Here is a 20355-nt window from a genome sequence, read left to right as displayed (position 1 = left end):
TGTTGCTTGGAAATAGTGAACAAACAGTGAAGCGTTCACTTTAAGGGCTGTATGATATCAGAGGATAGTTTGGCTAAATATTATGACTGCAATGTCAGTCATCATCATCATCTGTGTAGGCGGGTTCTACTGCAGGTATAGGTTCTGACTTGGAGTAATTTGTATAAAAAAAGACTAATAGACAGCTTTAAAGAAAAACCTTTTGGAACAGAAAAAAGAACAGTTCTAGAAGCATCTCACATTTAGTACAACATAACCAACTAGAAACATCTACACCTAAAATTAACACAAATCAAACAATTTAAGCTATAACCTGCGCTATTCTATAAACCTACAGGTCACAGCGGCTACAGTTAGCAACCAATTAAAGGCTCAACATACAGTGCTGTGATAAAACCAATCCTGTGATTGCACTTTTTTTTTTTTACCTTTGTTGCTTTGCTAAATGTCTTGATTTAACTATCAGAGAAAGATAAACTTAATAAATACACAAATGCTTTTTTCCAATGATGATTTATATTATCAGGGGAAAGAAATAATCGAAACAAAAAAAACAAAAAAAAAACTTTCAATACAGCAACCTAAGAAACCCTTATTGGTGTAGCCTCTGCTGGAGAAAATATGAAGGGACTCTCAAACACTAATATTCTGAGATTGAACAATGATACTTCCTTAAAGGAATAGTACACCCAAAACATGATTAGCCTTCATTTTCTACTCACCCCCATGCTGAACAACACTCTGGAGTACTTTTTTGATATCTCAAATGCATCTGGAGATCTGGGAGGCTTCTTGCTGTCTGCTGACATTCAAATAATGGAGGTCTATGGCGCCCGAGACAGAAAGGTCCATAAAAGTCCACAAAAACGTGTCAATATTCCTCCATACTGCTCGTCCAATGTAATCCAAGTGTCCTGAGTGGGTAGCATCCAGAATTTACTCGAAACGAAGTCATTTAGAACGTTTTAGAGCCTAAACAGTAGTGTATAGGATTTCCTAATAGCGCCCCCATGCGCGCTCACGATTCTACGGAAGCCGGCAGACCAAACCAGCGCATTCAGCTCGGCAAAGAACTCATGCTCTTCCTCATCACTGAAGTCCTCAGACATTTTTCTTTCGTTGTTTCTTTCTTTGCACAGGTAAACAGCACATTTCTTCTTCTACGCTTGCATTATCGGCAGAGCAGACGCTGAATGCGCACTTTCTTCCGGTTTGGTCTGCCGGCTTCCGTAGAATCGTGAGCGCGCATGGGGGCGCTATTAGGAAATCCTATACACTACTGTTTAGGCTCTAAAACGTTCTAAATGACTTCGTTTCGAGTAAATTCTGGATGCTACCCACTCAGGACACTTGGATTACATTGGACGAGCAGTATGGAGGAATATTGACACGTTTTTGTGGACTTTTGTGGACCTTTCTGTCTCGGGCGCCATGGACCTCCATTATTTGAATGTCAGCAGACAGCAAGAAGCCTCCCAGATCTCCAGATGCATTTGAGATATCAAAAAAGTACTCCAGAGTGTTGTTCAGCATGGGGGTGAGTAGAAAATGAAGGCTAATCATGTTTTGGGTGTACTATTCCTTTAATGGAGGCAGGTAAAGACTGAGATAGACAACATTCTAGGTACTGATTGGCTGCTATTAAAATCCTGAAAATGTGTAGCTACACCAGAGATCAAAAATACATGAACCACTGATTACTGGAGATAAATGGAGACAATATAATGGATGCATTTACTGCTACCCAGTTATACAGTGGAAGCAGAAAGTGAAGGAGGAGTATAGTATGGAGGCTCTAACTGCTCACATATAATTGAAGTCTGATTATTTTGTGAGGAGATGCTAACTATAGTGAGATGCATCCCTGACTGAAGTGATTCCCACAGATGGTTATAATATATTAACTGTCCATCTTCATTTCACATTCTGTGTCAATCTCCTCCCTGGATTCTGGATACTATTTCCATTATCTTCCCATGCACTCTTAAATATATTCTGTGTGTATCAAGAAATGTTTAGCAATCTGTGCTCATATGTGTTTGTATAAAATAAACAAAAACAAAAGCTACCCAAGGAGAAAACTTGGGACGTTGGGGAAACCTTTCATTAATCAAAGGAACATAATCAACTTCTCCAGGTCAAAACAAAACTTCCATTACATTATAAAATACCACAGCAAAAAAAAGGGGGGACCAATACTCCTGTATAGGGATATAGGGGGTTTTAATAAAGTCAACTAACATATGACTTCAGTCATCACTGGGTTTAGGTGGCCATTATTATTCCACAAAGGACCAGGTTGCTTTGGCCAAATTATTCTCTTTAAACATTAAATCATCATTAAAAAAAGGCATCTTGTATTAACTCAGGTCATTTCTAAGCTGGTTTATTATCAGATATTTTTTTATGTTTAACAAAGAGAATCAGTAAGTATCAGGATAACACTTTATCCAGCAGTGTAAGGGAGCCTTCCCCTGACCAGACCAGAGCACTGTACCACATCATAGAGATCCTCTGGCTCCAGCATGCAGTGGGCCAGCTCGGTCACGGCATCAGGCTGACACATACACAAAGCAGAGTCACTGTCAGAGGAACAGTTCATTTAGTGTGAGAACGCAGAATAGAGCGAGAGAGACTGGTGGGAAGATGACAAAAGCAGATCAGTGAGGAGAGGCTGCCAAGGATGGGTCTGCAAAGCAAAGGAGAGGTGTGGGAATGGGGTAGCTCAGTAGTCTACCTCTGAACAGGCAACTAACCACACATCGGCACGGCCTGGTGAAGCTAGGCTTTAAGCGGCAAATGATGAGAAGCAAAGGAAATATCTCTAAAAGGCTGGAATACCAAACACCTGTTTGACATATTTGCCAGAATGGAAAAGAAGTCTGTCTTTTTTTTCTCCCCCATTGGTGATACACTGGCCACAAACAGCAGCACTGAATGAGCGTGAATGAGCGATGGTGGAGTGTGTGCGCACACCAACACAAAACTATACGTGCAAAGAGGAATCAGCTGGTAAGAATGGCTGTACTGGGGGAGGGGAGGGGGGCATCCAACTTACAGGGACTAGCTTCCAATACCATTTGGAGGGAGACTATCCAGTTTGCAGGGACAAGTGGGAAAGGAGGGACAGATAAGGAACAGGAGCAGAGATTAAAAAGTCAGAGGTTACAAGCAAAAAGGATCAGATCTGCTTCCCAAGTCCAGAAAGAAGAACAGAGGATATGATGTTTCTGATCTGCAGAAGGCCATTACAAAGACACATTCCCAGAGCAAACAGAGGAAGCTGCTGCTTCAATGAAACAATGCTTTTATTTTAACCCAGCTTGATGTGGAAAGGAGAAACATTTCAATTCATTTTCTCTTTCTCTGACTCTTTGTATAGAAATCACAATAAATGTTTTTACCTTTTGGTGGCTGGGGGACTCCAGGGGGTGAGGCTTGACTTTGTGCTCCCTCTCCATCATCTCCCTCATTTTCATATTCACCTGCAATAGAAATCACATCACCTACTATTCAAACATAGAATAATGAAGCAGAAATCACAGAATGTTGGAACTTACTACAATGATTTTAGATCTAAATAGGCTTGCTAAACGCCTTAACCCAAACATGACGGTTACGCCGCTCGCTGTAAATACAAGCAACTTGTTTTACACGATTATTGGGAAGAAAAGCTTTCTTTAACAGCAAAAATCATCCAAGCCACCTGAAGAGCTTTAAAGTTTTTGGTTTATTTTTTTTAGAAAATCAAAGAGGATGGGATGAATACATCATATAAAAAGACTTCACTATAAAGTTTCCTCTATCTATGGCTTTGCTAGGATAAACTAGCTGGAAAATCATCAGCCCACATATTCCCTCAGAGAAGTCTTCCTGGGAAAGTCACAACTGATTGTGATGAATAATCAGATTTTGTGTTTTCCATTCTCACAAAGCTCAGATTACCCAGTTATCAAGATATAATCTAATGTCAGAGACAGAGCTTAGCGGACTCTAAAACAAACATCATTAAGTTCAATCAACCAGTTATTAATGGTTCAGTAACGCAGCTTTTCCATTTTTGGATTTTGACATAAGATGATTAAAGTAAAAGCAATAGTTCTGACTAGAGATGCTATTTATAGATCAGTGAATGAATCTAAAGTTGATTGATCTTACTGATCGACTAATAATTAATTCATAAGCAGACATTTTCCTAAACCTCAGTTTTCTCATATTAAGAGCATTTTTTCATAACATGAAGGGCTAAATATTGTTTTCACAATATGTTGAATTTAAAAAATATTACATACTTACAATGTAATAATTTATCGTGTCAGCTGTATTAAATACTGAATAAATATACACTAAAAAAGTTTTACACATTCTTAAACTTTAAACAGGAGCCGATTAGGTCACTCATTAAAAAACTAGATGAATAAATATGTGAAAATTAAAATTGCAATGTACAGAGATGATAAATTATAAATAACAGTCAGATTATCACTTAGTTTCAGTGAAGTCAGGGTTTATACAGGAATGAATAACTCAAATTTAATGCTTTTTAATGCTCTTAGAAATAGTTTTAATGCCATCAACTGTACCCATCAACAGGCTGCAGCCATGTCCGAATTCCTCGTTTTCCAACCACTTTTGTTGAAATTTGCTTTTTTCCCCCCATTCTCTAGCTTTTTCTCCGACTCAAGCTTCTTTTCTGAACATACAGCTTTACGATCAACCGGAAGCAGTTCCAAGCAAATATGTCGTGATATAATATGTCTGACGAAATTGTTTTTATAAAAATTTTTTTAATAAAGCATTTTAAATGCCACAATAAACACATTTAATGAATTTTAATGCCAATTAATGCCTTAATTTAAAAATGAATTTTAATGATTTTTAACGACCCGCGGAAACCCTGGAAGTAGAGGGTAATTATGATTATTTAGCTCTGCTTTTAGCATATTCTACTTGTACACTATATGTACACTATATAGGTGATAATATAAGGAGTTTGCAGAGTGTTTATATTTTCAAACAGAACCGCAATTAGAGCATTCTGCAACCTTCTCACCATTAAATAGTGGAAATAACCCCAGACTCTGGATCAATGTATAATTCTGCTTCAGCATGCCTTCGCTCTGCATTACTTATCGTGCAAATACCAGTGAGAATGTAATTAACATTAATCAGCGGCGCCCTTCAGTGGATGGAGGTAATATTACAAAACTGACAATTTCTTTCTAAGCGGATGTTATCGATGAATCGGATGGAACAAATTTCAACCTTATTAACCATTAATTGCAAATTTATCATATGTTGTTTACATTCCTAGTTCCGACTCCAACAGAAAAAGGAAAAAATGTGGAAATCATCATGAAGATGAAAAAAGTTGTAGCAACTAAGATCAGAATAAATGCACACTGAATCATTTTGAAGTAAATGGAAGATATGATTCAAAAATGTCCAATACCATTAAATGCATCCTATAACACTTGCATCATCTTTAATGAGCCACATGTGCAGTGCATCTGCCGACAAGGCGTGTTTCACAGAGCTGACAGGTAGTTAAGTCATTTCAAAGTCCTGCTGGGTTTCTAGTACATCTGAAATGCGTCAGAACCTTGTTGATCCAGAAGACCATGGCGTCCTCCAGGTCAAAGGGCAGCTCCTTAGAGGCACTGAAGGTAGAGAAGCGCTTGACAGAGGCCACCACTTTCTCGATGCTGATCATCTCCACGGTGTACGCCATCATGAGAGCATCGATCATTGAAATGTGAGCACTCTGTGAGAAAGAGAAATAGGGTCATTCCATTATGATCAGATTTTATTTCCTGATCTCTAAAGACGGGGATGTAACAAAAAAGAGCAAACAGAGATTAGCCGAAAAGGACACATGACTTGGGAGGTTATATCTCACTACCATCTCCAGAGGGTTTTGGTTAGAGGTTCAAACCATGGGGATAGATTGCAGAATAAACCACTGAATCAGACTCCCTTTTCAGTTCTCATAAAGTCGCTACCACTCTGAGATTTAGCATCCTGGCTGTTAGAAATATGATGTGGGCATCACAGGAGTGAGGCTACCAATTACACAAACATATTAGTGGTGAACACTATAAAATATAAAATAAAATATTTCTCCTAATTTGGATAGGTAAATACCCAAAAAAGTCATGTTGTATTAAATCTACCATTCATTCTAAAAGAAATTAGACTTGAGGGAAGTTCTGCTCAGTGTAATGTTCTGGTTGGTGACTGGTGGTGGAGGGTGGTTATGGTACCAAACAGCCAATAAATAAATGGATTTACACCAGAGAATAATAGAATGAGGTTAATCTTTTGAATGTGACACAGCACAACATTTGACAAGAGCTGAAAGCGGATTCAGTTCTTAAACTGCTGATAAAACAGCTCTTTACATTCTGATAAAATGACAAAGCCCAGCAAAAGGGTGGCGCATCTGTTGAAACACCTCCTTCACAGCCCAGAGTGGGATTTCAAAGCAGAATAAATGGGATCAGTTCTTAAACCAAACAGGAAAACATAACATTTAGATTCTGACTATCAATTCCTGATTAACCATTGTGCAGCCATGCAGAAAGCCACGTCACTCAAAACTAATCTATAAACATGCACGGTTGTTCCTGTCAGTGCTTAATGAAACATACTCCTGGTTTAATCCAATTGCTGATGGAAGTGCTCAGAGATTAAGCTGGTTAGCAGCAAATGAGCGTTATTAGGAGCTTTCTCTAAAGCACAACCTACATGGAGACTAACAACAGCCACAACTTGGAAAACAATAATCTTAGAGTCATATTATATTTATATATATATATATATATATATATAAAATTGATTGACTGATTGCTTAAACAAGGGCTTATGTTATGCAAAACTCTATGATTTTCCAACAAAATATTTCTAAGTACACTTTAAACTGACATTTTATAGTTTCTTTTTACAGTTTTCTTTGAAAAAGAAAATGGGCACAGCCGTCCAACAGGAAATATTAAAGAACAGATTGTTTCCCTTTTTTACAAGCTTTTATGATGATGTTGATTTTGCTTTCCAGCAGGACTTGGTACCTGACTCACTGCCAAAGGAGCCCACTTTAATGACCACTGCATCACTGTCCTTGATTAACCAGAGAACTTGCCTGAACCTTAATCATAGTAAATATTGTTTAGAGAAACCGCAGATCAAACAACTCAGATGAGCTAAGAGCACGTTCCCAACGACCTCAGCAGAGCTGCCGGCTGATAACCTCTACGATTCATATGAATTCAGTAATTCAAACCCAAAGAGCCCTAAGCAAGTTAGAAGAGCATAAACTGTACTGCACATATCTTTTAGTTTGTGTATGAAAAATTCTTAATACCTGTTGGAGATGTTATATTGTCAAACAATATGCAAATACCAGTTAAAGGACTTAAAGAAAATATAAAACAATAACAACCATTTTATTGCAATTATGTTTATATGAACGTTTGAAATTTTAGAAATGAGAAAAAAAAATTTATATTTAATATGTAACAAAAACCTATAAAGCAGATAAAGAGCCTCTTTTATACTAAAAAAGATGCTGTTATTAGTCTGGATTGTCTTAGAACTTGTTCTTCCAAAAAAGTAAAGAAACAATCCACTGGATTTTGTTTCCAATTTTGAAAACATTTTGCTTCCAATCCAGGAAGCTTTTTCAATTCAAAATGTCAGATATAGCGTTGAGTTCGTGGCTGTATAGAGTAGCGCAACAAAGTCTTGTTTTGGCTTTGAAAACAAGGCTTGAACTAGGAAGTCAAAAACAGATTCTTGAACTGCATATTTCAAGCTAATATGGACATGCTGTGCAGAGTTAAATGAAGGTTGCAATGAAAAAAAAAATCCAAAACTAACAAGAAAAAAGGTAGTAGAAGCTTTGTGAATCCAGATCTTTTGTTTCCCCAACATGTTGCCATCCATCCATATCCTGGCAGACTTCATGTTAACACAAAACAAGTTGACCCAAAGAGATCTGCTCCTTTCAAGCGTTGCCCCCAAACTCTCTCGACAAGGTGCAGAGGGACCGTCTGGATATACAGCAGGGCCTTCATTCACACAGAGGCTTTGAAATAGCAGGAAAACCGGTTACTATGGAAACATCATGTCAAGTCAGCAAACATAGAGGAGAGTTGCAGTGGTCTATCAGAGATAATCTCATAATTTTCCCTCTCCTATCTAGGCTTTGTGTCTGGCTGCTTACACACAGGCCTGTGCAGATTATTTTGTCAGACCAGCAGCAGGAAAAGCAGACGCACATCATCTCCTGAGCTGCAGGCACGGGCGAGGCCCGCTCCCAGCCTATTGTTACCAAAGCAAAAGGAGGAGTGGGGGAGGCCAGGCACGCTGCTTTCTGTTCATCCTGTCCTGTGCGAGATGCTCTTTCAAAGAGTTTGAAGGGCAGGATCTCATGATCAGGATCTAAACATCACTCGGTGGGATGTGGTTTACAGAAACACGACCCAAACATCAACTTAGGATGGTCGACACAGTCTCAGGGAGAACCGTTTACAGTTGGGGAGGGAAAAAAAAGAACAAACAACCTTTTAAAGATGATTGGAAAACCCATTTAAATGTGATTAGAAGAGAATGTTGATACAAATATTAGGGAAATACAGAGAAAGGGCCCCTGGTTGTAGGTTGTAACCAAAAGGTGTCGACAAATGCAAACCTCAAACTCTGATAGTATAGCTGGGAATACAACTTTCACAGTTTTAATGCTTTTTCTTCCGTTTTTTTCCCCGAGATCAACAATAATTAAAAGCTACATTTAAGTAGAGCTGTTCAATTCTGCCAAATATGATAATAAAAAAATTCTTTAACGGCATGTTTGGCTGAAATGTTTTGGTATTTCCATGAGCTTGAATGTTCTCTGGTCCAGAGTCCACTGTCTGAGGATTTTACCCTAACTTCTAATAGCATGAATGGACACTGGTTGCAGTTAGCTGTAAACCAATCTAAGCGCACTACCGCCACCTAAAGGGCTGGAGTGAGAAAGTCGGAGTCTTACTCCTGATGAATATCATGCGACTAAAAATTTTGTGCCTCGGCTGTTTTTTTAATTGTGATTATACTGAAAATAAAATTGATAATTTAAGCTTGACCTGTTAACATAGATAATTAAATTATTTGCAAGATCGAAATTATTGTGATCCTGCAAATCATTTCATTTTCTATGATAATTCGCAAGATAAAGAGTAAATTTCTCCATTGTGAGATCAATAAAGTCAATCAATCAATCCATCATCAATCAAGATCAATTTAAATAAGCTTGATAATCTTTGGATGAATAAAGCTCTCTCTTCAGTGAATCCATTAGAGCCAGTATATTTGGAGGATTGTGGTGTCTGGCCCATTAAGCGACATTGGCCAAAATTTGCGCAGATATAAAAAAATTATATTTTTGTTGCGAACAGACAAATAGAAAAAAAAAATGCTGCTCCATGCTAATAATAATAATGATATCTCGGTATAATTAAGTTAAATGAATACTTATAATTTATCTCAACGGGTTTTCTTAAGGGCGAAAAAGAAAAAAGCCTTTCGAAATACATAATCATTTTTTAACAACAGATAAGCCATCTAGATTTAAACCATATTGTCTCTCTCATATCAGTTTCCAAAAAAATAAGTAAAAATCATGATTTCAAAATCTAGATATAATCCTAAATTATATCTAAGTCCTAATCAGACCTAACAGTGAACCAACCAGTCACCTGTTACATCACACTGACCCTAGGCCAGTTTTCGCAGGACTCCAGGACGGGATGGACAGCATCCTAAACTTATCTGAACATTCTGAGCCAATTATTGTCTTAACAAATTCCCTCTTAAAAAGAAACATAAAAAGATAAGGCTCCCCATAAAAACTCTTTATGCATAATAAAACCCCAGCTGTACGGCTAAAGAAAGATCCAGCTAAAGGGAGAAAGTTATTGGTAAATCCTGATTTGTTTCTTCTGTATGCAGAGCATGGCTTTGTTCACTGGACACTCCGTTGAAACCACAGACTGTTGAGTTACAATACAGGCAAAGTTAAATCTTAATCACAGCCTCAAGTTTGAATAAAGGTCCTTACAGGTCTGGTATAGCAGTCAAATCCCCAGCTCCTTATTTGAATAGAAAAGATAAGCATAGAGCAGAATCATTTAGAGGCTGTTCCAACAAGTCGAGCAGAGAACTGTGTGCACAACTCCTTTATGCAAAGCGCTTTATGTTGATTTTATGAGTAATCATGACCAAGAGATTTCATGCCCGTACAAAGTCCTTTTTAAATTTGACATGGATTTTAAATTTCTCATTACTTCTAAAAGCCTGGCTGAGACTGAATAAACACCAGGGTAAGGATAAAAGGAAAATTCCTTCAACTGTTCGGCTGCTAAAGGTCCCCCCCAAAATCATTTATTCTGGCGACATACAACCTGTACCAGAAGTGAAATTCTCAAAATGCTACAGATTGATTATTCTTTCAAACACAAAATGTCTTAAAGGATTTTCATCCAGGCTTTTAGCTAGCAATGCGTACGGGCGTACATTGTAAGATCTTTACTGAAAGAAAATTACAAATTGTACGCCCAGTTTTTCACCCTGGAAACGTCGCTCTAATGTTCAAAATGTCCCAAATGTTCAAAATTTCACAAGCTGTAGATACTGTAATTGGAAAAATAGAATCTTTGCTGCTCGTTCTGCCAAATCAGCCAATCAGAGAAGCTGATCTGGGAGCTGACAGTGAGACAGACACAGTGCTGCTGATGCAGAGAACTATGATCACTCCTCTGAAACAGTTTATTACCGCCTAAATTAACTTAAAATGTACAAACCTGCCAGTAAAATATGTTCGCTTTTTTTTTCTGCTGCCTGCAGTTTGTACCACATACCTGAAAATCACTAATATCTACTTCCAGCCACTACGAACAGAAAGGGAAAACCCCCAAGAGGTGACCTGGCATGTGGGTGCTGCAGGAGATTCCCAGTGACAGAGCGCAGCTAGTATGTGGAGGTCTGCGCAGCTCTGACAGCAAAATAATATTTTAGGGCATGATAGTAATCTTGATTAAGTGTACAGACGATGTTTTGAGTTGGACTTCTTGCATAAAAATATATTAAAACTACTTTTTACCCACTGATGACAGCAAATATACCCAAGCCGCTCTCTACCATTGAAGACAGGAGCGGCAGAAGCATCAGACACATCTGAACACACCTTATGCTACGTTCACACCGGACGCAGCAAAAGCAGCATAATCGCGTCTGCTGCTTCCTTTTTGCTGATTGTACAAGTTAGTTCTGACGCGCGGCTGAAGCAGCTTTGCTGCTCTGGCTGCGTGGTGCAAAAGTGGGTCTGACGAGCGTTGGGCAGAGCTTCACTATCCTTTCTCTGCCTTGCAGCTATATTTGCTGTGATCAGTGGGAATAAATTAGTTTTAATATGTTTTTACATGCTCTTCACCTGAAAGCTTCATCAGTGCAGTCAGTTCATCCAGATTATCATCCTGCCTTCCAATGTTATTTCTGTCGGAGCCGCTCAGACCCCCGACATACCAGCGGTGCGCTGACAGTAGGAATCCCTTCATCAGCAGCCTCTGGCTGGGTCGCCTCCTCGCGGTTCACCGCGGCAGCTGGTAGGTGTTTTTCATCTAAATAATCCGATCTGCAGGCAGCAGGATAATAAAAGCGAACATATTCTGCTGACAGATTTCTGCATTTTAAGTTAATTTAGGCGTCAATAAACTGTTTCAGAGGAGTGATCAGAGCGGTCTGTGTCATCAACGCTGTGTCTCTCTCCCAGCCAGCTCCCAGATCAGCATCTCTGATTGGATGACGCGGCGCGTCGAGCAGCAAAAATTTAATTTTTCCATCTCGAGCAGCAGCGCGTTTGCGCGCGTCAGATGCTTAAACGCTCCCGACGCGCTGCGTTTTAAGGTAAACTGGACAGACAGGACTGAAGCGGAGCTTTTCAGAAGGTGTACATCTCATGAAACAAAGCATAACAAAAAAAAAAGAGCATAAGATAAAACAGCAGACCCAGACCATCATACTACCACCACCATGCTCTTAAGGACCTGGATGCATGCTAGCGTTGCCTGTCTTACAAATACTTTTTAGAAAGGTTCCAGTTTAACTTTCTTCTTGCTGAATCATCAACATATTTTAACACTACATAAAGATAAGAACAGATCAGTGCTTTCCCCACACACCGAATGTGAATCCCAGCTTTTCAAACACTTTCTTACCATTTTTATAGGAATACAGGCCAGGTCCTCGTCTGTGACAGGCGCGTCATCACTCTCTATGACATAAATACCCTTTCTGGACAGAGCTTGGATGACTGACAGGTGAGACTGAAGAGATGCGGCCTGCTCAGTCTTGAGGATGAGGGCGCACACACGGCAGTAAAGCTCACAGGAAAGAAGCAGATGAATGACTGGTGGCTTGATGTGCTCCTGGTCATACTGGTCTGTATAGAACGGGTCCCTCAGATCCTCTGGAATATGGTCTGCAATGGAAAGAATTAGAGGTTAGGTGGCGCATGTTGCACTGAAGCATGCTTTAATAGTGGGCTGTGTAATGCTCTATGCTGAAAATCATATTATATACATAGTTTAGCTTGATTTAAGACAACAGTGTTTATAAACAGGAAAATGCGTTGCCTAGCACCCACGCTGGACAACAGCACTTCCATCACCAAGTGGAAGGCAGCGAGTCATAAGATTAGGTCAAATTTGTTTTATGTTGGCTTCAGTTTACTGTGAGCAAACATTGATCTTTGTAATTATAAGTCAGCGTGTTGCTTTAAGAGCAGACCGGGCAGCAGATCCTCTGGTCCAAGGATTCTCAGGGGATGGTGCAGATGTTACAGATGCTTACTTAAAAGTTGGAGCCAAAAAGGAGGAAAACGGTAACATGTCGAGGTAGATCTGTTACAGAGTATGTGAAGTCATTCTAAAAGCAGATGCCGTGTCCTTAAAAGGACATAGAGCAAAGCAGCAGCGCAAACCAGATTTATCCTGGAAGGTAAACTGCATGTTTAAAAGATCTACAATCATGGACAAAATCCTTCCAACAGCAGGCACCGAGGAAAGCGGCGTAATAGAAAACATAACCCCGTTTCTGCTGAATCTGTTTAGGATTCTGTCACGGATCTGTTAACACAGCAAAAGCTGCATGCGTGCCAATGACGTGTTCCTAGTATCCACCCTGTGGGAAGGCAGGGAAACAAACCTTATCAGCAGAAATCTGCTCCTCAAATACAGGTGAGCAAGTAGGCAGGTTAAAAAAAATGTTGTATAAATAAAAAGAATAAAGTTTATCATTAAACCCCAACAACCATTACATTCACTGTATCTGTAATTAATTGATATGATTATATAAGATTGGGAAGGACTGGAGATAAAAACCTTTCTATAGTCGTACAATACAACAGAAACTTGTCCTCAGCATTGAGCTGGTCTGTTAGGGAGCAGCTATGAGGGGACTTGCTCAGGGACCCAGACTGACAGCCTGAGGTTTCGACTCCTCCCTGTCTGAGACGTTATGCCCTCTTCTCCAACCACAAATCATCAAAATTTTGACGTTGGCGACAAGAAGAGCTCTTTAGTCAAAGAATATCTGGACAAGATCACAGAATAAAACACATTAAAAAAAATCAATGTACATAAAGTGCTAAACTCCTCCTATTGATACAGCTTTGGTGTTCATTGATGTGATCTATAGAGTTTGGGTTTTTCATAAAACGATTAGAGCAGCACTAATCAGGCTTTTCCTGGACCAAACCAAAGTCTGTTCTTCTGTGCCCGTCAGACCCATCATTTCCATTTTGATCAACAAAACACATCACAGGTTCCCTCACACATTTAGCAGCTTTTACTACAACAAAAAAATGAAGGATCCAGGAGGTTATTAGCAGTTATGCCTGCTGTCGGAATGTATGTTCTAGACCAAATAAATTGGAGATTTATAAGTTTTTCCATTAATCTAAGAACTAAGAAAAAACGTTTCAAAATATTCTTTAGTGTTCTGCCTTTTGGTCTTAAGAATCAAGACGGAATTAACTATTTCTGATCCCCTGCATCTCTGACAGAACAGGAGAACAAAGTACTGTACTGATCTGTGCTGGGATGACTGAAACACCAACAGAGCCATCAAACATTACCAGGCTCCAAGCAACTCGCTTTATAAGTAAAAGCAAAAATACCTTTCAGTAAATTTTGTCCAAATATGATTAAAAAATTTAAAATGCTACAATAATCAATAATGCATATGAAAATAGAGGAATTAGCTTAATTAATCAATCTTTCTTTCTTTGCTCAAACCCTATCAGAGAAAATTCAAACCCTAATAAAGATCTCAGCCAGCAACAACATCACAGCTAAAATAATACCAAACAGGGAAAAAGGCAAAATGACGTCAGACGGGGTTTCCTGGTTCACAGCTAAGTTTCCTTTTATTTCCAAAGCTTTTAAGGAAGGCTGATTTGTTTCCTTTCTTCAGTCCTCACTTCAAACAGCTTCTCCCTGTATTGTTCAAGATGCAACTTAAATAGCACTTAACTTTTAGTGTAATAAATCAGCTCTAATGCACAGAAGACTCCTGGTGAGAACAAATATAGATATATAGATATGAACTTAAAGGGAAAAGTCTGCTATAATTAATCCGGCAGCCATTATTGCAACACCTGTTAACATGGGCCTTAGCAGTGGTGTTGAGCTACATGATTAATCTGTTAAGCCAATAGTCTGTGTCATTCCTGGAGTGAATCAACACATGATGACAGAAGGAGTTAGTGGCAGAAAATGAAAGGGTCTTGGCAAGGTACATCTTCCTGTCTGAGTTCATTCTCTAGACATTGATGTAATGTAGCAGTTGACCCCCCCTTCCTGCAAACCACAGCAGGCCAAATAACTGTCCTATCTGGGGTGGAGCATGATGGTAGAGCCTGACAACAGCAGTCAGGACTTTGTACGTCACAATAAGCCAAGCAGGACCAGCGCCACACCATCTGCACCAGCAGAGTGGAGGATGTAGGACTGGCTGGAAATATGTGACTGGTACTCAATGCCAGACAGTGTTAGCATCTGGCCGGCTGGGATCAGCTGTGGCCCGTGCAGAGGATTCACATCAGCCGGGAACAGCGCGCCGACTGCGCAGCGTTTGCATTGTAGCAGACACCACAGGCACCGTGGGATGACAAGAAAACACGACTAATTTATTACGTCTCCAGTGGAGGAAGATACACTGAGTCGTCTCCCTCTGGGGCCTCTACAGTCAGACTATGATGAACTGTATTATTTTTGTCTGTAGGAGGATGCTACAATTATCCAGTGCTCCATCGGTATCATTACCAAAAGCCCATGATGGCAAACAACAGCATGACCAAGCTAATGCAGGATGAGCCCTAATGATCAAAAACGGGCAGAGAATAACAAAATTCTTGGCTGAAATAAAAGCAAAGCAGACGACAGCTTTTTACTCAAACCCTGCTTACCTTAAAACCCCCAGACTACGGCCATTTTTAAGTGCATGCTTCAGTGACATTAGGAAATCTGTGTAATGATCATAACAGACCACAGAGTACAAAGGAAGGCTGTAATGATGAGTTATGACTTGGCCAGACATGCAAAGCCAGAAATCAGGAACTTATTCATCAGATATCAAACAAAGCTCCACTACTATGAAGTGGGATTACAAGTTTGCATGTAGTTATTTAGTAAAAACATCAACGCCTCCTGAATTTTCAGGTTGGATACCAGACATGGTGACAGCTTTAAAATGTACTGAAAGCTCCATATTTACTTCACATGCTCCAAATACAAGGAGTCTACAACACTACATGTTACTAGTTAGCAGAGCAGGAGAAATTTTACAATCACCAACCTGTAAACAAGTCTACAAAAAGGGAGATATAAAAATATATACGACAAACGAGGGATAGCTACCATCATAGGTTTTTATAAATCTGTTCTCTATACAATATAATCACATCTCATTAATCAAAAATATTTAAAAATCTACTTGATCAAAGACAGAGAGCCAGAAACTAATTAATATAGCTGCATTCATGCTGGTAGCTCATTTAGCCCTTTATTTAATCACCGAAATGAAGAAATCCTGTGTGTAAAGGTCAGACAGACTGATGCATCAACCCGTTAAAGTATATTCTGCAGATATTTGTGTTTTTGCAGACAGGTGCATGCATTGGTAAATTATTTAACGCATTACACAGCCGCCATGTCTTTAGATCATGTTAGAGGCATGGACTGCTTCGGCCATTCGCTATCCATTGTTAATGTTTTCTTTGATTTAGTGATAAATGTTTATTGTGTTTTGTAATAAAGATTCACGTAATGGAGGAAGAGAAAGCAAGACCCAAAAAAATTATAGGGACAGAAAAATATCTCAGCAGAACAAATTAGGGATCAAATATATGTATCTCTTTCCCACGAGTCAAAACGGGCCAAAAAAACTTTTCAACCGGGAACAAATTTAGGAACGATTTAGTGGCAGTGGAAGCTGCTCACCGACCCGGGTCAAACAACTCTGAAAGCAACTCAGGCTAAAATCACATTAAAATGGCTCGGCTCCGGTTCTGCATGGTGTGGGGACATCAGTCCTGGGTCGACCTGCTAATTTAAGTGATACTATTGAGCGTAATGTAACAATTGTCAACACACTGCGCAAGTCGAGTCTGATCTAACAAGTTGAAACAACTTTGTTTACATTCAATCAAACAGAGCCAACAATAAAGCACCCTTACATGTTGCTCTCCGTTGTTTACTTTCCTGAGTTCTGTTGCACTGGTGACATCATCAACTCTAACCCAACGTGATGCTGTCACCAGACATGCAGGAGTGGGGGGAAAGAGGTCACTCAGCTTAGCAGCAGGGGGGGTCAGACCCAGCTTTTTTTTTTTGCCAATAAGAAGGGAGCCAAATCCTGATAGTTGGCGGGTTGACCCGTGTTTGAAATACCCGCATTAATCCACTAATATCAGCGGAAAAGAGGCTTTAGACTACTGTTAAAATAACTGGTATCGGCCTCATCCTTAAAAACCTGAACAAGTCCGTCTCTAGTGAAGGTTTACTAGAGTTCAGAAGAGGGGAAGTCTGGAGAGGAGTTTCTAAGAGCAAAAGCTTGAGGTCCTCGCCAGTTGGCAGTCTATTGAGAGACTTAAAAACACTCAATGTTGAGCCTGGTCTCTTGTAAAGCACTTAATGACTGTTTGTTTCAGCCGCTGTCAAATGTTGCCATGATTCAGCTCTGCTCTACTGATGACTAGCATTTTTACTCTAACTCCTATCGGCTCTCAGTGCTCCCATTTCTCTTTGCAACCGTGTCACCAGAATGGTCCAAAATAATTGTTATCAGTTTCAGGCTCACTTTTCTGCAGCTATTAAGTATGCTTGTTGCCAATGAAGGTAAAACTGCATTACAGTTGTGTAGCTTATGAAAAGTTACTTAAATTTAATTAAGTAACTTATTGTTTGAACACCCTCATTCAAAAGAATGCAAAGATATATGATCTTTTTTCATCTTAGAAGTGTAACTCCTGTTCAGTCTTTTCTGCTGCTAAGCTAATTTCGTAGCAACATAATGTTTGCTTAGCATCTTCACCTGGTGGTTGGTAGAATAACTGCTGTTTGCTATAAGTCCAACGTGATGTTGCAACAGTTTCCTTCACGTTCAGCTGTTCATTCTATCCAATTACCTTTCAATCAAACAAAGACACAAAACAGCCTTTACTCACAGAACTTTTACAAGTTATAAAATCCAAATCTATTGAAAAAGCAGAGGGAAGCAGTGAGAGCCAAGGTCTAACAATGACCAATTAAGGTCAATTTATGCTTCTGACGCATAGTCTGAGCAAGCATCAAATCTGTCTGCAACCGTCGTCGCTCACCTCAAAAAAATCCTTACTACGCCTCGGACAGTCGCAAACCCGCGCAGACGTCAAGCAGAAGTGCGATGACAAAAAGCAGCTGTGATTGGTCCTTGGTATGCCTTTCCAGCTGTCTGTGTGGTCGTCCTTCTCGATTCGGTGCCGGGGCACGCCATTTTTAAAAAAACTCTAGATCCATCTCCGTGACATCTTGCAGAAGCGCCATTGTTGTTTCTGAAGATAAACACTGGTGCTGGTTCTCGAATAGGCTCCCCTTTGCTCTTTGGCGGGAAACTGCAGTCCGTCCCTAAAAATTCCAGAGGGAAGGTGCAGAAGCATACCAGCAAAACTGGTTCGCGGCCAGACCCAAGCGACATTTGATGTGTGCGGTTGCAGAAGTAGAATCTGCCCTTTCAAAGGAATCGATAAAAAAGCTAATGCAGATAGACCAACATGCATTTAAAACTAAAGCAGGTCTGAAACCCTCAGAAATACAAGCGGATAATTATTTTGCTTCTCATTGCTCCTCATTCACATTCTGGAGCAGATATTTTGCTGGAGGGTTTGCAGACTAAAAAGGAAGAGAAAGCCGCCTGAGAAAAGTCCCGTTTGAACAACAAAAATGCTTCTACAATTTAAAGAAACTTGGCAGCAGCGATAAAAATAATAGTAATAATTAAAATAATTGAACTTTATTGATCACACATTGGGGAAATTTACCTCTGCATTTGACCCATCCCCTTGAGGAGCAGTGGGCTGCCATCGTGGGGCACCCGGGGAGCAATCAGGGGTTAAAGGCAGACTGTGGGAGTGGGGCTCGAACTCAGAACCTCAGGATTACAAGCTCTAACCCCTAAACTCTAGGCCGCCACTCCTCAGATGATGAGCAAAACAATGGAACAGAACCATGCTGTCTGTTGAGCCTCGTGCACAAGCAGGCTCTATGAATTATTTCCCCTTAGCTTCCAAATGCCTTTTCCCTTTAAAACAGTACTTGTTTTATTTATAATTCGGCAGCAAAACATGTTTCTAATAAAGAAAATGTCCAGTGGATAGGGTTGAACAATCATAACATCTAACACAAAGGTCCACTTAGTGATGATAATGTAATCCTAACAGGGAGTGTGAGTGACAGGATGTGCAGATGAGGATTTTTCATCCACCGATCATGCTCACAAACCAGAAGCAGAAGTGACTGTCCCTCAGTCAGATTTAGGTTTAATCGTATAAGAATGCAAGGATCTGCTGAGTCAGACAGGGAGTTTTCAGTTCCAAGTATCACAAAGGACTTAGGTCAGTTAGCTCTAACTCTCTGCCTTTTCACGTCAGTAACAGTTAAAATGATCATCTCAAATTACCAACCTGGCTGCAGGTCAATCTTTAATTAAAAAAATAAAAACGTTTTGAGTTGTGTAGGATCCTTGAAATGAACTTACCAATACCATAGGCTTTGGCAAAAAGCCACCGCAGGTTAGCAGATATTTTCGCCCTGGCAGAGTCGTACATCTCCAAAGGAACAACATCCATTGTCCCGTCCACGGCTCCAGGTAACTCTGCTTTTTTCCTGGTACCGTCCCCGCCGGCGCACAGGTCAACATCCATCTTGAGAAAAAAATAAATATTGTACCAAAATTGAACTGTGTCCGTTTTGACCACTGAGAATTTATAGTAATATTCTTTTATCTGTATAACTGAATCTTAGTTATTCTGGTTTCCTCTTCAATATTTTGTAAGAATAAGCCGACCAGAACCAGTGGAAACAGGGTTTAATATAAAGTCAAAACATTGCAGACACCAAAGCTAATGACAAACAATTTAATATAGTCAGCCTGTGGACAAAATATTACCTAATTAAACCAGCGTAAAGCCACTGTGTACTAAAAACATTTCTAACTGAAGGAAAAAGTCATTATTACCATGGAAGGAATGTGTATGATAAACTGTTATAATCAATCAATAAACAGTTAACGGAAACATTTACCCAATTAAAAAGTATTTTCATGTATTGTACAGTATTTGGTCTGGATTTTTATTTTATTTTATTTTTAAGTAGTAATTATTGCATCCAAGCATGGTTAAGGGGAGGCGTTCAGCCTGTGAATCTACTAAAGAAGTTTGGGTTACTTTAATGGTGGCCCTCAGCTCTTCTGTATTGTTGGCTCTGCTGACTTCCTCTTGGCACCAATCCTTAGATTCTTTCTTAGGTCTGGTTGGGCAAGGCTTCTGGAGAATCCAGAGCTGTCATACAGCAGGAATTAAACTAGGATATAGTGCCTTTGGCAGCATGTGCAGGGCACGAATAATTTCATTAATTATTTTGCATAGCGGATCATGAAGTGCTCCAAAATATGCTAGTAGAGCGCGGTGCGGACTTAAAACTTTATAAAAGTTTTAAGTCAACCTAAGGCAAAATTTCAATTTAAGCCTGTTTTGCAGTTCCTATGACCCAGGGGACTGAGAAT

General features: G+C 39.6%; 1 protein-coding gene across 4 annotated transcripts in view; it reads right to left on the bottom strand.

Moving 5' to 3' along the window:
- The window catches only part of camsap1b (calmodulin regulated spectrin-associated protein 1b), a 33154-nt gene that overhangs the window by 10226 nt on the left and 2573 nt on the right, over window positions 1-20355 (bottom strand). For 3 of the 4 annotated variants that reach the window (XM_038300208.1, XM_038300233.1, XM_038300217.1), the window contains 5 exons: window positions 19330-19495; window positions 12252-12514; window positions 5603-5764; window positions 3405-3485; window positions 3059-3091 (listed from right to left, as the gene is read on the bottom strand). In XM_038300208.1, coding sequence (XP_038156136.1) covers window positions 3059-3091; window positions 3405-3485; window positions 5603-5764; window positions 12252-12514; window positions 19330-19495 — 705 coding nt within the window. Of the gene's footprint in view, window positions 1-3058; window positions 3092-3404; window positions 3486-5602; window positions 5765-12251; window positions 12515-19329; window positions 19496-20355 lie in introns of those variants that run through there. The other variant, XM_038300226.1, reaches the window with a different exon arrangement.

The sequence above is a fragment of the Cyprinodon tularosa genome, unplaced genomic scaffold (assembly GCF_016077235.1).
Source record: "Cyprinodon tularosa strain WSP-4 unplaced genomic scaffold, ASM1607723v1 ctg112, whole genome shotgun sequence".
Lineage (NCBI taxonomy): Eukaryota > Metazoa > Chordata > Actinopteri > Cyprinodontiformes > Cyprinodontidae > Cyprinodon > Cyprinodon tularosa.
Note: the sequence above shows the minus strand (reverse complement) of the source record. Positions and strands in the feature narration are given on the sequence as shown.